This window comes from Alligator mississippiensis, chromosome 8 (genome assembly GCF_030867095.1).
Source record: "Alligator mississippiensis isolate rAllMis1 chromosome 8, rAllMis1, whole genome shotgun sequence".
Taxonomy (NCBI): domain Eukaryota; kingdom Metazoa; phylum Chordata; order Crocodylia; family Alligatoridae; genus Alligator; species Alligator mississippiensis.
Window position 1 is genome coordinate 66,012,709 of NC_081831.1, and position 19,322 is coordinate 66,032,030.

At 39.4% G+C, this 19,322-nt stretch overlaps 1 protein-coding gene across 2 annotated transcripts in view; it reads right to left on the reverse strand.

Annotated features, from left to right (window-relative positions):
• ATRX (ATRX chromatin remodeler) overlaps positions 1–19,322 on the reverse strand; it is a 157,985-nt gene continuing 138,663 nt past the window's right edge. For both annotated transcript variants that reach the window (XM_014607174.3, XM_006262569.4), the window contains 5 exons: positions 7,986–8,135; positions 5,612–5,737; positions 4,888–4,983; positions 4,222–4,350; positions 1–2,974 (listed from right to left, as the gene is read on the reverse strand). In XM_014607174.3, the coding sequence (XP_014462660.2) occupies positions 2,702–2,974; positions 4,222–4,350; positions 4,888–4,983; positions 5,612–5,737; positions 7,986–8,135 (774 nt within the window). In that variant the 3' untranslated portion in view covers positions 1–2,701. The remainder of the gene's footprint in view (positions 2,975–4,221; positions 4,351–4,887; positions 4,984–5,611; positions 5,738–7,985; positions 8,136–19,322) is intronic.

A 19,322-nucleotide genomic window follows, 5' to 3' on the forward strand; every position in this document is an offset into this window, starting at 1 on the left:
TGTATTTTGGTCACTTTATTAAATGAGATATTAAATAGTTTAAGTTTCAACTACTAAACAGCACTTTGAATGGTGAAAACACAGATAGTATATTGTCATACTTGAATGCTTCTTTTCTTTAAAAACACATTTCCAGTCCTTATATATATTACAAAACAGCCTTATAGGAAGAGGTGACATCTTTTCTACAGTACTTAAGATATTTAATACAGAACTGAAAAGCCGTCTAATAGAAACAAAGGCAAGTCTTCACAGCTGTATGATTTCAGCAGCCAAAGCTGGTTGATGGACTGAAACATTACTATACAACTGGGACAAAACATATACAATATCACAATACTAAGCAAAAACGCTTTACATCCAAAGGAATAAACAGGTTACAAAATGTGGAGAATTTAGCAGGCAAAAGTGTATTACAAGCAACATTTTTATTCATCATCTTAAGCCATTTCATCTAGTTAAAACATCTAAAACAAATATAAAAATGAGCCTTTTAATATCTTACTGATGTAATGTTCTTTCTTTAAATATTTGTTAAAGCTTGATGTTATACTCAAAGCACATATTATGCAGCTAAAATGTCAAGTGAGAAACATATATGCAAAGTGGTCCAAGTTTTATTTCGATGCTTCTTATCTCTGATATCCTCTTATGCATTAGTCTTCTGTTATCCATAGTTTTGTCCAGGATGAAAAAATGTGCCTTTAAATGTTGCCTAAAACTTCCACATTTAAGTCTTTGAGCGAGTTATTGTAAAACTCCATTGAAAATCCCCAGGTCTGGTAGAACAAATTTCTTATTCATGACACGTAGGAATATCAGTGACAGTTGCCCAGAGAACATTTGCCTTCAAACGTTTGTCTCAAAGTCTCATTTTTTCATTTCTTTTCAAGTGAATACATCTCTTTTTTTGGCTCCCCTCCCCCAGAATTAAAGAAGTTTAATTACAGAGCTGACAGAGCACTAGACCATACCGATTTTTGTTGTGGTGTCTTGTCATGAAGAGTCCAAAGTAACAATTTGGTTAGCTGGTTTTACATCAGATCTAAAACTCTACTCATAGCATAAACCAAAATTCAATCACAAACTGAAGTATCTCAAGATTTACATATTTAGATGCTAAAACACTTGTCCATTCAGGACATAAAAACTCGAGAAAATCCTGCATGAATGATTCCAGAAATTAAATCAGTTTTAGTTAAATGTCAGCAGTTGTATGAGTTCAGTGATATCTAGAGCAAATCCCTCCATCCAGCTCTTCTTTCCAATGAGTTTTCTAGCTGTTGTCAATACTCAATACACCATCGCCTCAAACATTCCTGTCATTTAATGTTACTCCCACATTCTATAAATCTTTTTCTTTAACAAAAATAGTATCAACCAAACTACATGCAAAGAAAAGCCCTATTTATGTGTGTATAATTAGATCATCAGAAACACACAAGCTGTACTAATAAGTGATTAAGATGTGTCTAAGGAGGATGTTAAGGATAAACCAGAAATTTACCTCTGGTCTACATTAAAATATTAATAGTAACAAAAAAGGGTAGAACTATCACACTTCTGTACTAAATTATGTTCTCAGGAAAATAACAGGAGGTCAGGGTGGGGGAGGAGAGAGTGACAGCCAGAGATCTTTCTCTGGAAAGGAAGAACTACTCCACAATTCTGGCAGCCCTGGAAATGGCTGAAGCACAGTTCATTGCATTTAAAGTCAGCAATGGTTCTGTTGTTTTGATACCGTTTAGAAAAGAGGGTGTGACCCTAATCACCATCACTACTTTAACCCCCAAAATACCAGGAATTTGATTTTCTTGGCCCAAATCCCATTGCCGGCAATGGGAAGAGACACTAGCACCAGCATCAAGGAGTTAACAGAAATGTGCTTTGTATTGAAGTCAGCATAGAGCAAATTAGCATGTGAAGGATAAAAACCTGTAACCTTAAGTTGACCAGTTGTTATTCCATCACAGAAAACCGAAAATAAAAAGTGGCAGAAGACCGGAGGAAAAAAAAAAGTTTCTCGTCTCCAGTCGCGGATTAAGGCTGTATACACAGTTTCAGGATAACTGCATGACCCAGACATTTCAGAGCAGTAGTATTTAAGAATATTGCACTCAGTTCTCTCAAGAAAATTTTCAATTCCTATGCTTTATTCAGCACAAGTGATATCGCATGAGTCCAGACATCAGTCAAAAGGAAATTAGACTATTTCTTCTGGCTTAACACTCCCACTAATTTCAAAAAACGGGCAAGTAGAAAAGTATTCCGTAATTTAAGGAATCAACTCTAATCAAGAACTCAGCTGTGTACATGTTATATAATGGCATACTGAAATATACAGATCTGTATTCTTCCCTAAGCCTCTCAAATCTGGTAATATTTTTATGGCTACTAAAAGCAAGCGTAGGAGTTTAGACAGGAAACCTGTGGAGCTGCTACTGTTATGGAAGGACTTGTTTTCACTGAAAACAATTTGATATCTCCTGTACTCAAAACATGTAAGAAAATTCTAGGCAACATCACTGACAAATCAGAGAAAACATTATGTCCTATTTAAACAAAGCTGAAACGCTAACATTTAAGGGGACCAACCAAACTATTTATACAGTTGAGTTCTGTTAAGCCATTGATTCCTAAAAAAATAAAAGTTCTTTCTCTGATTTTAACAATCCTTTAAGCTTTAAGTGCAAAATCACATTTATTTCCCTTGGGAAGGTCCTGGATTTTTGCCTCTCATTGGGGGTGGTGCGCGTTGCAGTGGTGGTGGCTGCATACCACCTGAAACGGACTGATACATTCCTCTCATATCTATTTGTTGGTAGTTGGAAGGATTCATGATTAAATTTGGAGGCTTTGGCATCATAAGATGACTCATTGCTGCTTGTTGATAAGACATTTGCTGCTGTTGCTGCTGATTGTACTGCTGCTGTAGTCTTCTGTTCATAAGTATCCTCTGAACACAACTGATTAACTGTGGAGGGAAAGTAGAGCTGTTACAAGTGCATGACCTGTCTCAATGCTGTAAGTATCAAGTTCAGAGTTAAAATCCATTTGCTAGGGGTACCATGGGTGAAGGAAAAAGCATTATTGTTATCACCATCACTAATGCAATGGCATTCACTAACTGATTACTGTAGAAACCAGTTAGTAACACCATTTAGGGCTGAGTCCTCCTAATGACTTGTCTATTGTATTGCAGGCAGCATTTATGTTAGTTGCCATGGTGACATGCACTATACTGTGAAATTACTCCTACATATTAGTTACTGCATTTTCTGTCAGGTACCATTTATTATCCTTCTGAATATCCTACAGCTTGATTGACAAATAAACATTTAATGACAAACGCCAAAAGGAGAAAACACTTCCCAAAGAGTAACGCCTACAAAGAAAGGTTCCGATTTCATAAAACAGCTTAAACCCACGGAACTCGTCAGTGCTTCCTAAGTAATGTGCACGCTTCATAAGGTAATTCCTTGGTGCCAAAACTCAGAACTTCGCAGTAACTGGCAAAGGACAAAGGGAAAGTCTTCCAAAGGCTCATGTTGGCATGGGATCTCTTTGGATCCTCCTTGTAGGAAGATGTGAGGCATGTAAGAGTTTATGCACTTGGATTTGTTTTTCAGAACTATATAGCTGTAAATGGGACAAGTTATGATGTATGCCTATAAAATATGCAAACTGCAAGACACAGGGCTGATAACAGTGGTGTAACTAAGGGGAAGTGTGACTGGGGTGGCAGCCCAGGGCACTGATGTGGGGGTGGGGGGGAGAAGAGAGGCTGCAAAACAAACAAACAAACAAAAAAACAGTTGGCGTTGCCGGTGGGATCCACCTCCGCTGCCCAGGGCATCAAGCTGTTTTAGGATAAACAGTCTTTGTACAAGTCTGACCCCACACATCATGTCTAACGCCAGGTTTTTAAATTTCTTTAAGCCACTGGCCCTCTAACATTTCAAGTAAAACACCTGAAAGGAACACATTTTGGAGACTATTTCTCACTTCATGAGATATCTCCCCAAATAGGAAATAAACAATGCAACACTACCACATTGCCCAAACCAGCATGTCCTGGTACGGTGGAAGTTACACTGATGGTTGTTACCTGGCCTATAAGACTGATAAGCCGGCATTCGATATTGTGCTGGTTAGAGTAGCTGACACCCACATGGCCCGCCCCACATAAATGCAGCTATCAAAAACACTCAGATTTCTTACCATCTGCTGTTTTGTCAGGACATCGTTGTACATGGCTTCTCTGCGCTTCACATCCAGCTCTTGGCTTGCCTGTCTACTTAGGGCCAAGGCCTGTACCTGGCTCTCTGTCAGGGTCACATTATCCTTCCACTGAAAATGAAACATGACTAATGTAATTTTGGTGGAAAAGTAAGAGCAAGCCAAGTAAATGCCCGTGGGCCAGAGGTGAGTCCAGTGAAGGCTCTAAAAAAGAACGGTTTTAGAGCTTGAGCTCAAAGTTACCCATTCTTTACTCTTACCAACTCAGACAATGTGTTTCTAAATGTTGTCTTTTAAAACAAAGGGGATGGGGAAGAACAGAGGGAGTACTCTTCTGTGGAGCTTACCTATTACTCTCCTATGGACAATGCAGTATTTTTACTGTATGGCAAGTAGCGCCGACAAGGAGTGCCTGAGCAATTTGCTGACACTCCAAGACTACTACGGACACGTATGCTATTGCCTCACTGCCGTTAATTAGAAGTTACTACAAGTTAGGCTAATGGAGAAACATTATTTGAGAGACTTGTATTTTAATATAAAAATAAAATTACAATTCACCACCCAACAAATAATCATTTTTTCTTTGATACTGCTCAGTATTTTCCCAGCTTCTGGCCCAGTGTGAGTTATATCAATCTTACTTACTATAGCTGAGATAATATCTTCAAGGGGCTGAATTCTTGCCGCAGTTACATTGTTGGTGGCTTCTACAACTTTCTCTCTTCCTTGATTAATGAGGTCCTGAGAGAAAAGCAGAAAACAAATTATAACGGGGAGGTGCAAAGCAACACATGCCAACACATTTAGAAACCCTTTTCACCCCCTGTTTAAGCCAGCATACTTTAACCTTTTTACAATATGCCACAAATGAACAGTTGGGTAACATGGAGGAAAAATTCATACATGACTAGAGCTTGGATTGCAGTAATGAGAGAGAAAATATTAACAGTAAACATAAATCTCAGTTTTAAAAAAACTGCTTAAGTGGTAGCTAGATTATTAAAGTAGTACTAAACTTGCATCTAAACTTTTTTGTAGCGTTGCATTATTTATTTTGACCTTGACCATCACTTATCACAATTATAACTCACTATGTGCATGTCAAACATTTTTATTACTTGTTTTAATGTTACTAATGTGGTTGCATCTACAGGCAAGATTCAGTGTTGCTAATATGTACACAAGTAAAATTTTAAATGAAACAGTAGTTACTTCAAAAAAAACGAGACACTAATCAATCAGGGGACATTTTCTTGAATACCAGGATATTTAAGAATTACATTAATTATCCATTTATAACTTAATGAGAATAATTAAAATATGCTTAAAGTAATAGAGACACCTTACGCTATTTATACTCACTGCCTACCTCCAGCTGCTGGTTAGACATTGCTGACAAAGCTCCCAGATTGAAAGGAATATATGGCGTTTGAGTGTTGTAGTTGACATGGGGCATATTGGTCCCAGCTGGCATGTTGAAACGCATGGTCAGACCCTTGGAAACAAAAGGAATATGTATAGTAAGGTACTGTACATCTTCATTACCAACTCTGGTAAAAACTAACACGCTTTGAGAAAACAAAGGTCTTTTTTACATATAGGCCTTACTACTAAGGCTTGAGATAATTTGAGGGTCCAGTTTACGTGCATGCGTTTGATATAAATACAATAAGAGAAGAAATATTTAGATATTTAGCCAGTATGATAGCAGCACATGTAGACAGCAAGAGAAATACACTTATCAAAATTAGTAAATCAAACAAAGTCTTTGTATCACTTTGAAAGACTTTGAAAAAGCAAAACCGAAAACCAAAGTTTAAATATACATCAATGTGAAAACTGAGCTACTGTATGCATCTGAATGTTGGAGGAGGATTTCTAAGATCACGCATAAGTTAGAAACATTTCAGAAAAGCTGCTGGAGGGGAACAATAATAATATTTAGACCTGAAAAAGTAATGAATGAAGAGGCATGAAAGAAAACTGGTTTAATGATCTATGGCAAATATGTAAAAGAGTAGAGCTCAATATGGCTGGGGCATGCATACAGAAGGGAGAATGTCACCTTACCAAATACAGGCTTAAGGTGGGAACAATCACTGAAAAGAAAAGGATGACCCAAGAGAATGGAAAAGAACAAAGGAAAGAAATGAAGGAGTAAAGCTGGAATTCCATCATGACAGCCACTGCTAACTGCCAGATGGAGTGCTCTTGTTCAGGCCTTACACATTTCTACAGTGAAGAGGACTAACATAACGCAATCCAGCATGCATACTGCTGGAGACTATCTTGTTAAAACCTGCATTTTCATGTTCAATCCCAATGTCTTTGATTTTTTTAAAAAGTATATGGCAAAGTACTACGAGATAAAGTATTACGTATTTTGGCTAGAAAAAACATCTATTACATATAGAAGCAACAGAGCAAGGATTTCCAAAATGAATGAATTGATGGAATACAGAAAAAACTAGATGAACAGGATCAACCTGCCTTGAAAGAAATACTGTACATCAAGTTCTAGCCACTGAAAGACCCCTTGCAAGGAATAGGTTTCAAATATACAATCCCATAGTTGAAATAAACATAAAAACGATAAGATCAAGAAGTCACTAAGGCAGAAAAAAAATCCCCCAAATATTCAAACAAACTACATGGCAAAGCAAGAGACAGGCATGCCCGGCTGCAAAATGTTAGCAAAATACGCAAGCATGCTTCTCTTCCAAATTATGGGGACCCTTGATGACTGCAGGGCCTGAACAGGGGTGGCATAACAACCATGGCTCTATACAGAAACAAACAAGTCCACCTCTTGCTAATAGCAAAAGATAAATACTTGTTTTTTCCCCTCAAAATATCTGAAGTATGTGAGCCAATATAGTAAACACTTTCTCTTAGGATACACAGTGAAATACTGTGCAAGAAAGCAACTGAACAAGCCAGATATAATAAATGGTGCCTGTGAAAACTCTTATGTCATAAAGCAACCCTCTATGTAATTTTAGCCAGAATATCTATGTAATTTTAGCCAGTGTTAATTCTGAACAGGAATCATCCTTTTCTTGGGTCTTCAAATGAAGTTAAGTCTTACATATCATGATCTGCTGAGCACTTGTCTTGAAGTGGGACAGGAACAATATTTCTTACAAAATGTCCAGACCAATTCTGGTTTGTACTTATCCCTCAATAGGATTGTTTTCTTTTCTTTTCTGTTTTTTTTCTGGGGTGGGGGGAAGCAGGGAAGGGACAAAGGTGGAAGGGATATTAGGGTTTGGTTTAAATGTCAAACTCATTTTTTCTCTTTTTTTAAGCAACTATTAATAGAGCTAGAGCTTTTCCTTATATTTTCAAAACACAGAATTATAAAGAGCTCCCGCTGGAGTTTAACATAAAATGTAAAAACTACAAATCAAAAAAGAAAATGGTAAAATGTGTTAAAATCAAACAGAAGTAGCTTGAAGCATATACACATAAAAGCCTGCAACAAAATGGCAAACCACAAAGGAATTTTTTCATACCTCACAGTTTGCTTTCAAAGAGATGGTATTTAAACTTATTGTTTCATATAGCATTATTCAGAACCTCAAGCCTACCACAGAGCTATTTTAAAATCTTTTTTAAAATTACATTATTTTTAAAAGCTAAAAAATGTAAAAAGCTAAAAATATTTCACACATTTCACAATGACATTATTAAAGCTAATGCTAAATTAAAGGTAATGCTAAAGCTAATGCATCCAACTTTACCTTCTTCTCAGCTTCATATTCTGCCCAAGCTGCCTTCCTTTCTTCTTCAGTCAATTCTTCTTCCTCTTTGTGGTCCAGGAGTGAGTCATGTTCATGGTAGCCCACTATATGTTCTTTATGGATCTGAAGCAATTCTGCCAAAATTGTATCCTGTTTAAATGAAAAAGCATGATGAAATTAAAGTCACTTGTTAAATATTTGGACAGTAGCAGTGTTATCACAGTGTCTTTGCTGACGATATGAAAGGTATACTGATAATCACCGACAAGAGCCTGCAGTATTTCACAGATAAACAAAATTAAAATAAATTTAAAAACAACAAAAACCACACATGAAATATTCTTCATAAAGAGGGGAATGGAGAAGCAACGAAATGCAGCAAATGAGTCAACTCACTTAAACCACTGCATGCACTCAGATGCCACAGTGAGGATGAAGGCTTTATAAGACCCTTGAATAGCATGGAATGGACTAAACCAGGGGCGGGCAATTATTTTGGGCGGAGGGTCGCAGATAGAATGGCCTGGCGGGCCACATCTGGCCCCCGGGCCGAATTTTGCCCACCCCTTGACTAAACTGATTCTCACGGAGATGTTTGCTCCTTGCCTCCTGGAAAGAAGCCTTGGTAATCTTCTGTAGTGAATTTGAAGCCTCTTTGTTGTGTTTTATAATTTAGGAAGTTTCATAGTTGCTAGGGTCAAGAGGGACCTGAACAGATCATCTAGCCAAGTATTTGGACCCAAACTGTAGGTTGCAACCTGACACTGCAGAAATATTTTCATTATTATAAAGCCAGAAGCCAACTGAGAGCCACGTTCTTCAAAATGGCAAAATGAGCTTTGGGATATATAATCTCCAAATGCTCAAGTTAAACAGACCACATGTATGGGCTCCAGGCACAAGATATGGCCAAGAAGCCCTACTCTATACCTTAGACTATTTTCATTGGAACAGCATTCCAGAGTCACCTAGGTCAGCTGTTCACAAACTTTGTTGCAGTGGGCTAAAATTACCCGGCTTGGATCTGAAATGGACTGGCACTAGGTCCAAGCTGCTGCCACTGTTTCTCCCTACTGCCTGGCTGTGGCGCAGGCAAGTTGCTGCACTGCCTGGCCGCGACAAAGCCCCTTGCCATCTGTCCACAGCACGGTGCAGGCAATGCCCCTGCTGCTCAACTCCCTTGGTGCCAGGACACTGCCAACCTCCCCAGGTCCAGAGGCTCAATCCAATGTTTCTCAGGGCCACACACTGCTGACCCCTGACTTAAGCAACTCCTCTTGGTGTTGAAATAAAAGTTATTCTCTTTTCAGGATTAACAGAATAATATTTCTAGAGCTAACTGCTGATTGGAGAAAAAAATCCACGTGGTCAGAGAGAAGTATTTCTTCAGCGTTTCCAAGGCCAGTTTTTTGAGGATGCACCTGCACATGCAATTAAGAAAAGCCCCAACACAACAACATCAATTTCAAAACTTGTAAGAGGACCAGACTGTGGGTTTGACTTCACTACACTGCTTGGGCCACTCCTACCAAGAATTACATACAGTGCCTACAGTGGGATACAATGGGATACAATGCGTTTTTCTGCAGCAGGTTTATTATTATTATTATTATTATTAAAACCAACTCCTAGAAACCACAATAAAAACTGTGGCCCAACTGTGCTAGACACTGCACAAGCATCGAGCAAGGGACAGCTCCTACCCTGACAATCTAACAACCTAAACAGATTAAAGATGGGAGAAGAGAGAGATTATGCGACTTGTACCCATGAACCTAAAGGGAGAATCTCAAAGAGCCAGGAACTCAACTAGATCTCCTGGGTCCCAGTGCGGTATCCTACTCACAATTGCTACGCTACAAAAAACAAAACTGCTCTGAATTCTCAGAAGCACAAAACCAGTTGGTTTTGGGTTTTTTTTGTAGAAGTCAACCTCTTTGTTTCATCCTTATGCCATCAATTGGTCTCTTCACATCTAAATCAACCCTTTCTCCTCTAGCCCTTAAGGAGCAAGTTCTGCATTATATCTGCCTGACTAAAGGGTGAAAGAAACAAATAATAGGATTCAGAAGGAAAGAGGGGTTGCGGTAATGGGACAAATACAAAACATCTAAGGGAGGTGGGTGAAAAAGTCCAAAAGAGATTACAAAATTAAGTTAACACAGTAAAAGCTCTCTCAGCATACTGTAGCTGTACATCAAGTGTGCAGAGGGCTCTTAAGCATGCATATGCATTAGTTTCTATGGTAACACTATTATTGAAAACAATCCTGGAATATAATCCATATTCACTTGGCCCATACAGTCATCAAAATGTGGTTTAAATCGCATTCAATTGTGTATATTTGATTTCCTTTGTCTAAACTTTATTTTGTATTAAATAGAGTGATGAAGCTTGAAAGCTGAGATAAGGAAGTTACTCCAATTTGGTTTTCTTAAATGCTTTTACACTGAATAACTGATTCATTCAATTCTACACAACAACATTTAGTGAAAAAAGAAGTTTACTGAGTTTAATTAATTTACTTGGAGTTTAAAAAGGCATTTATCAGTATGGTTTATAGGGTCTTAAAATTGTAGCAAATGGCAAATCTGGATGAAGATTTGAAAACAAGATTTTGACAAAAAGTTTCTGAATGTAAAAAAATGTTTCTTCTACCTGTCATTTTAGGCCTTCACAGAACTACTAAGTGCAACAGGAAATAATTATACCTGAGAAAACTCACTCCTGGTGGTATACTACCTATCACTAAGTCATAAGATAAATATCTCCCTCAGCCAGTCACTAAAGCAGCAAAGGAATTATTCTAGAATTAGTAACCTTTTTTAAAATTCACACTCTTAGATTATGTAAAAAAAGATGCAGTTCCTAATTTCCAAACTAGTATTCATATATTACAACCTGCTGCTAAAATATACTGCACCCAACTGAAAAAGGACAATCATTTCAATCTGATTTTCTGATCTCCATTACAAGGCCTCTACTGATTCCAGTTTTTACTTAACAGGATAAACCAAAACAGTGGCTTTAAGCCATTATGATCCCATTTTGGGGGGCTGGGAGGAGACAGGAATTAGAAAGTGCACATTCATGTCAGCTCCAAAGGGGCACTGTGAGGTAGACCTGATGCTTTTGAGAGCCTGGGTTCAAGCAGCTTGCTATTCTCCATCTGCCCTTACATCACACCAACCTGTTTGGGGAGTCTATTATCACTGGGCCTGATAAGGTGGAAGTAACAATTACTTAACTTTTCGCTTCAAACATGCCTGTTTCAAAATGAAAACGCCAGGGCAACAATTGGTGATTTTGGTGGAAAAAAAATCTTTTAACAGTCACTTTAACACGTGCTAAGTCTCTCCCAGCAGATAATTCCTTGGGAGTTCAGTGTAAAAAAATTGAGACTCTACTTAAAACAGTATAATAGTCCATAAATCAATTTATTTAAAAAGCACTTGACATCCATTTGTGAAAAACTCAGAGCAAAGCAAAACATAACATCTAAAATACAATAAAAATCTATTAAACTGAGAAAACTCTGTTTAAACTCTCTCTTCCAAGGAAAGATAACAACCCCTTTGGCATTCTCCAATGTGCTTTTCAACCTTTTAATCTGCTGCTGTGCAAAGCAAAAAACACTTTGAAGTACCTAAAACTTTAGTCTGGATTAGATAACAAGTCATCAGTGTAACAGAAGTCTACACAAAACCCACTGCATATATAGTAATTATTTCTATATTTCTATCAGCTCATTTTGAACGAGTGATTAATCAGCTCTAGCTAGAGCACCTGTTATACATTTTTAGACTGATACAGAATTTTTGAAGGAGTCTTATTTGCAAGGTTGCAGAGATAGTAGAAGGCTAGAAATCTGCTTTTAATTAGCGGAAGTGAAGATTAAATTTAACAATTTAGGTATACTGCAGCATAGTGGTATTACTGTCACCAAAAAGGCCATGGGCTGACTTCTAGGCTGCATTTGTGGAGGGGAACACTGGGGAGGGGGAGGAAGGGGTCAGTGTGAGCATGTTTTGCTGTAAATAGTTTCGTACGTAGGACACACAGATGCCCCTTGCACCCCAGAGGAAGACAGCAGCCTGAGCCTAGCAGCAAGGCCTGGAGACTGCTCCCTGATTTGTTCCCAGTGACGTTTCATTTTACTGGGTGAGTGATGTCCCCAGGTTAATACTATAGTTTTGTAACAGTTTTGTGTGTGGCTGGCTGCTGGGGGGGGGGGGGGGTCGTCAGCAAAAAAAAGTGAGGCTCAGAGAGCTTGGGAGCAAAGAAAGTCCCGGGGCAGACAGAGTAAAGAGAGCAGAAAGAACAGTCCAGATAGGACAGAGTGGAGTACACGGGAGGATGGAGGGAACTGTACTCACACAATAAAGACCTTTGGTTTGGAGTGAAGCTTTCTGCTGTACCGCTTGGGACATCGGCACTGACCCCTGACCTCTCCCTCTTGAAGCAGGAAAAAACCGCTTTCGCAGCTGACCAAAAAAAGGAGCTCTGAAGTGGGGGTACGAAAGATCACCAGAGAAGCCAGGGATAGAGAACAGCCAGAGTCCTGAAGCCAGAGGACTGCCTCTTGAGAAGCCATGCTAGGGCTTGCCTCAAAGGATACTTGGGGAAAAGGAAAGAAAATAAGATTTCTTCTTGGGGAGTCCTGTAGCAGGGTTTTCATCAAAAGCGACATGATCTGTGACAATTGCATTTCAGGGAACCAGACCCTTAACCTGAATAGTGCTGGAGAGCTAGCCTTTGTAATGCTCCAAGGCAGGGGTTTTCAACCTTTTTAAAGGAGTGTACCCCTTCTGGGTACACTTCTGGTAGAGTGGAGGGGAGGGGGAGGACAGTACTAAAGGGGACTGAGTCTTCCAAAATGCATGTGCAACTCTTATAACCAAGATATTCCAGAAGTCTTAGAAGTCACGTCATCTTAACTATTGCAGACCAGCAACAAAATGTTATGGATTAGTTCAGTCCTATTAAGTACGACTCCAAAAGACGGATATAGTATTATAATAAAAAAAGACAAGTGCAATATGGGTTAAGTACCTAAATCCCTTTAAAAAAAATCTGGTCTTATATAAATAACAATTCCGATTTTTAACTGATTAGCATATATCTGTGCTTTGGATAATTAAATTCTGAGCAATTATCTTAAACTTGTGACATCAGATTCCAAACTTCTCTTATTTTGTTTCATATGAAGGGTCTGCTTCGTCAAACCTTTGCTCCCATGATTAGTAGGTAACAAGATGACAATCCTGTTTGAATCACAATACTAAACTGCAATGAGCCATGTAACTTTTAAAATCAAGGTCTTTGTTTTTTTTTTGTTGTTTTTTTTTTTATAACTGTTTGTATAGTTCACAGTCTACAGGACTAATCCAAATGGCACTGAAGTCAGAGCAAAGATTCATATGGACTTCACCTGGTTTTGGATCCAGTCCTGACACTGTAGACATATTACACATTTATCAACTAATATACTGGCTTAGTAATCATACCAAAATTCCTCCTTTTATGGTCATTTTAGTCATTTGAAATATTTCTGCACCAAAATTTCACAAAGGAGATACCAGTCATAAAGGATCTATAATGCCCAAAGACAAAAACAAAAACCTTAAAATTTTATGGTCAACTTTCCATTTCCTTCCCAGTAAAATATGGACAAGTTAAAGTTAAACATGTTAAATATGTTAAAGGTCTTTATGGTGAAAACTCTAAACACAGATGTATTTTACACTATAAAGGAACATTTTTCATTCCATAATACTTAAGGAAGTAAATATTTAACCACAATTAATGTGCAAATAGTCAGCTGCCAAACATGTATAATCCTGTTTTTTTTGCCATGAGGCTCTTGTATTTGAACAACACTATTACATTTTTTTTCCTACAAATTGCATTTTCTAAGAAAACTGACCTGTGCCAGAGTGTGAGAAGATATGCATGTTAAGAATATGTGGAATGTTAAGAAAACATGGCCCAAGTTATACAACACTGAAAATATGAAGAAAGCGCATGCAATTTTTGATCACCTAACCTACACAAAAGCCTAATTCTATGCTTTCCAAGCAGTAAAAACTTCCTCTTTATGTTTAAAGAAAAGGAATATATAAACAAATCATCAATTGCTCAAACTAAAAGTTACAAGAAAGGTTGAACCTTAACAATGGAGTCCTGAGTCACCAATCCTTTATCATTATGAGACTCCTTCCTGAAGAGCTAAAAGATCCCTACTATTGGGCTTCATCAGGTCAAGAATGAATACTTGGTCTGCAGTCATCAAGCAGAAAGTCTGCTCATGGGAAAACATTAAAGAGGAGAAAAAGATGATTAATCTGTGTTTAGATGGCTGTGGAGGAGATGAACAGAAAACATACCACCCAATCCCTATCCTGGTCCCTCTCTTAAAAAACAAACTCTAATGGTTTAGACAATTAATTTCAAAATGCTTACGTTCAACATTAGTTCATGTACATGGGTATTGGGGAGTTACTGTCCTGGACTCTATCTGTTGTTCCACATATTGCTTTTAGTACGTTTAAATGATTTTATTGTGATGCAGCTCATGCCAATGCTAAGGATTACAGAGGCAAGTTTCTTATCTTACCATCTGCATGGTAATAAAATTGCACAATGACATCATTGTTCAGAAAACTATGCTTTGAAGAAATGAAAGCTGAAGAGGTCTGAAGACAAGGGAGGGTGTGGGGGGGGAATTATAACCAAACCTGTAAAAAAGCAAAACTAAAGCTTCACTTTAGCTTAAATGCCTATTTTGCTTTCTTGATAATTACAAAGGAACAGTTCAGTCTTTGTAAGCAAGGTGTAGACAGTTCAGTGTCAGAAAGGAGAAAGGCAGGTAAATGTTTGTGCTAGGTTTAACTGGCCTTTGTTTCCCTATAAAGCGCTGCAGAGATCAGATTGTGCATGCTGAATTTATCAGGAACAAAACACCTAAGTATTATGCAACATGACCTTTACCAAGAGTTTCATCTCTAATTACTAGATGTGTACCGCTATAAAAAACAAACAAACAAAAAAACGGTCCATATTGGATCAGCACCGATAAAAGGAAAATTGACATTACCAGCAATTGGCTTTTTTGGCCATTGTAGCCAATGATGTCAGCGATAAATGCTGTGTGCACGTGGGCAGACACGCATGCATGCAGCCAGGAATGTAGCCCAGCAGCTTGGAGAGCAGCATCTGGCCAGAAAATCTGGGGGGAGGGGAAGGCATGGGGGGCAAATTGAGCCCCACCCCCAACCAACAGTGAGGGAGAGAATGGGGCAGGAGCAGGCACTGCCCAGCTGCGGCAATGTGGGGTGGAGCTGCAGACAGCTCCTCAGTGGGGTGTGGGAGGGTGGGGAGAGGGGGCAGCTTCCAACCACTGTGTGCACACCGAGGGAGGCAGGGGGCACGTGTTCCCCCCCCACCTCGCATTTTGTGCATGGGGTAGAGGAGGGCTGCCCGCTGAAGGCTCAGTGCCAGGGACTGTGCTGGCTTCTTCCCAGTGGAGCGGTTGGGCCAGGGCTGTGCTCAAGGTGAGTGGCAGCGGTGTTGGGAGTGGGGCTACGGCGAATTCTGGGCTGGATATAGTCTACCCTGTAGCCTCCCCTCCCAGTGTTGCTGCCGCCTGCCCTGAGTGCAGCCTTGGGTGGGCTCCCCCCCCCCACCGGGAAGAGATCAGCGCAGCCCCTGGCCCAGAGCAGGCAGCTTGTCCTCACCCTGTGCACAAATCCAGAGGGGCATGTGCCCCCCCAAGCCTTCAGGGTTGCGTGCAGTAGTGGGGAGCTGCGCCCCCCCCCCCCCCACGCCTCCCAGACGAGCTGCCTGCTGCTCAGCTCTGCCCCCCTGGCTAGGCAGCACCTGCCCTGCCCCAGCCGCATTCCTTCTTTCACCATGGGGGCCTCGATCTGCCCCCCGCCGCCCATTCCCCACACAGGCTTATCAGCTGAATGCTGGTCTCCAACCTGCTAGGCTGCATATTGGCCACTGGACTGATATCAGCCGATATGGCTGGTTAATCATTGGACACAGTTATCACCCAAAACAATCATTATCAGTGTACCCCTACTAACTGTTGTGCAATTCATGAATATTCCAATAAAAATGTTTCTAAGCATAATACATAGTAGATGCCTTTTATACCTGGATTTTTAATTTTTTTTTGGCAAAAGTACCAAGGGAGAGGCAAATGTGTTTCAGTATTAATATCACAAGTTTTACAACTACAGAGTCAGAAATATACACTGCTTTTCCAATGGGGATATCACCCAAAAACCAAGCAGTGGAAAAGATGGGATCAAAAAGATCTAAGTTATTAAAGAAAATACACATGCAGGATGAATTAAAAACCAAAAGGAGTTAAAAGGAAAGCTCCAGGGATTTTTCTTTAAAGCTTTCATAACAAGTGAAAAAGAATTTAAAATCCCCCAATATAAAATTAAGATTTAAAAATCATCCAATATAAAATCCTGCTTAAAAATACCTTATGAATTGGAATATTCTAATAATCATGCTTGGTTCTCACCTCAATCCATGGTGGCAACCATTTTATGCCAAATTAGAATATGAAAATGTCAACTCCATTACATTTAGTGGGAAAACATGTTTTTTTTAGGGTGGTTGGGGTTTTAATTTCTCTCTCTCTCAAAGGTAGTTTTGTTTACTTTAAACAATATTCTTTTTCATAGGCAGATAGCTCCAGGATTCTCAAGAGAGGACAGTTCGCATTTCCAAGCTTCAAGGTGAGAGGACAGGAATAGAAGCATAGAAAGTTAGGGTTGAAAGGGACCTTAGGAAGTCATCTAGTCCAACCCTCTGCTCAAAGCGGGTCCAGCCTCAACTATATCATTCCAGCCAAGGTTTCGTCTATACAGGTCTTAAAAACCTCCAAGGATGGAGATTCCACCACTTCTCTGGGTAACAACTTGTTCCAATGCTTTACTACCCTCCTCCTCAGCAAGTTTTTCCTAACAGCTAATCTAAACATCCCTTGCTGCAACTTCAGACCATTGCTCCTTGTTCTGTCATCTGCCACCACTGAGACCAGTCCAGCTCCATCCTCTTTGGAACCACCCCTTAAATAGCTGAAGGCTGCTCAGTCTTCTCTTCTCCAGACTAAATAAGCCCAGTTCCCTCAGCCTCTCCTCTTAAAAGTCATGTACTCCAGCCCCCCAACCATTTTTAAATCCTTCCACTGGACTCTCTCCAATTTGTCCACATTCTTTCTGTAGCAGGGGGCCCAAAACTGGACACAGGACTCCAGATATGGCCCCCTTCACCAGTGTCTAATTCAGGAGAATACTCACTTCCCTCAATCTGCTGGCAGCACTCCTGCTAATGCAGCCCAGCATGCTGTTAGTCTTCTTACCAACTGTTGGCTGCACACTGTTGGCTCATATTCAGCTTACTGTCTACTCTGCTGTAACTCCCAGGTCCTGCTGAGTAGGAGCAATGGACTCAAGGTACAGCAGAGGAAATTAATTTGGAGACTGGGAGGAATGTTGTGATTCTGAGGGTGGTCGAGCATTGGAATAGGCTACCTAGAAAAGCTGTGGAATCTCAGTCTCTGGGAATATTCTACAGAACTCTGGCTGGGATGGCTTAGTCAAGGATGATCCTAACTTGAAAGGGGGGGGGCTGGCCAGATGACCTTGTGAGGTCCTTTCCATCCCTACTTTCCTGCTATCTTAAGGTCCTACAAAAGGTTTTGTTTGTTGTACTTCTCAGCCTATTCCTCCCTCCTTCCTCAGCATTAGATTTTTTTTGCCTTTATTCCCAAATCCTACTCAACACAAACTACAGCCAGTTACTGAAATCCCATTCAGCAAAGGCTGAGAGCTCCTGGTTGTGTACAACTGGATTACAGATGATTGGTTATAGGGAAAGGACTACTTGAAGAAACCTGTAAATATATAGGAACACTTATACGCAAGGAACTGAACATTTGATGGAAAGATCAGACAAGAGGTATACAAAGAAAGGGTGCATTTTTAATGTGCATTAAATTTAGAGACAGCAGTTAGAGTGACTATGGGGCAAATCATACTTAAGACATAAAACAAAGCTCTACAAAAATAATTATAGAAACCAAAGTAATTTAAAGCAACGATGTGCTATTTTACTCTTCTGAAACTGATGGAGACGGCTTTTATTTCTGTCCTAATTTGCTGGCAGGGAAATGCCTGTCTCCCTTTTCAGAGTATTTTTTTTCCTTTTGTATGTTAAATACAGTTTAATTTTGAAATAAGTGCCATTGTGGAATGGCAAGCAGACAAAGAAGTTGCTCTTTATAGAAAGAAAAATACTTAAGAGGAAGAGTACTCTTTTATGAGAAAATAGACAAACCTCATTTAATGCTCAATAACAACATTTTGACTCTATTGAGTTTCTAAAGAATTGGCTTATAATCTTCAGAACTTCACATTTTAAAACAGGTTTGTAAAATATTTCAGCACAAATTGACTAACGATGCATTTGAGTCGCTGACTGCCATCTCTCCCACCCTTCTCTCTGAAACTGCATGCTGTTTGAAAAGGTACATTAAAATTATAACCCTCTGATATTTTCAGGATTTCAGGCCCATACCTTGAAGGAAGTGAATGTCTCTGGGAGGTTCTGAGACCCCTCGATTTCAAACTTCAGTAGGATTTGAGGGAACTCAGCACCTCACATACTTAGGTCTTAATTGCTCTAGGCAAAAAGTCTATTTGAGAGAGAGGGGTAAGAGACAAGAGAAAGGGAAAAGGACTTCTGAGTTAATAGCCACTTTAAGCTGGTACTAGACAACTAACAATAATCAACCTACAAATTATTTCCTGCAAATGAATACATGTACAATCTGCTAAAAAAAGGAGAAAATTACCTGATGATTATTAGTTTTCAAGTGCCAGGTATTACCAATAGTTAAGAGGTTTGCATATGGCAGAGCACATGCCATTAAACCAGCAGATGGGCTGATAAGGAAGAATCAAACAATTACAACATAGGGGTTTTTTTTCCAAAGCTAAGGACTGACATGAGAGCAGAGATTCACACACTACTACTTTCCCAATCAGCCAGATGAAGCTTTTTAGGGTGAGGGGGAAGTTTAGCATTTAAAACTTAATGTATAAACAAGTTATTGAACATTACACCCTTCTTCCCTGCAATGAGGAAGAAACTGAGCTGCTCATCTTCTTCAGGCTAAATGGAGTTGTGTTCAAGAAAACTTCCCCCAGTCAGCAATCTGCTCACATATATAACAACATTTTCAAATGTTACACAGGTTTTTTTTCCAAAAAAGGGTAGTATTTAATGAACATTTAAGGTCTTGTACTGAGC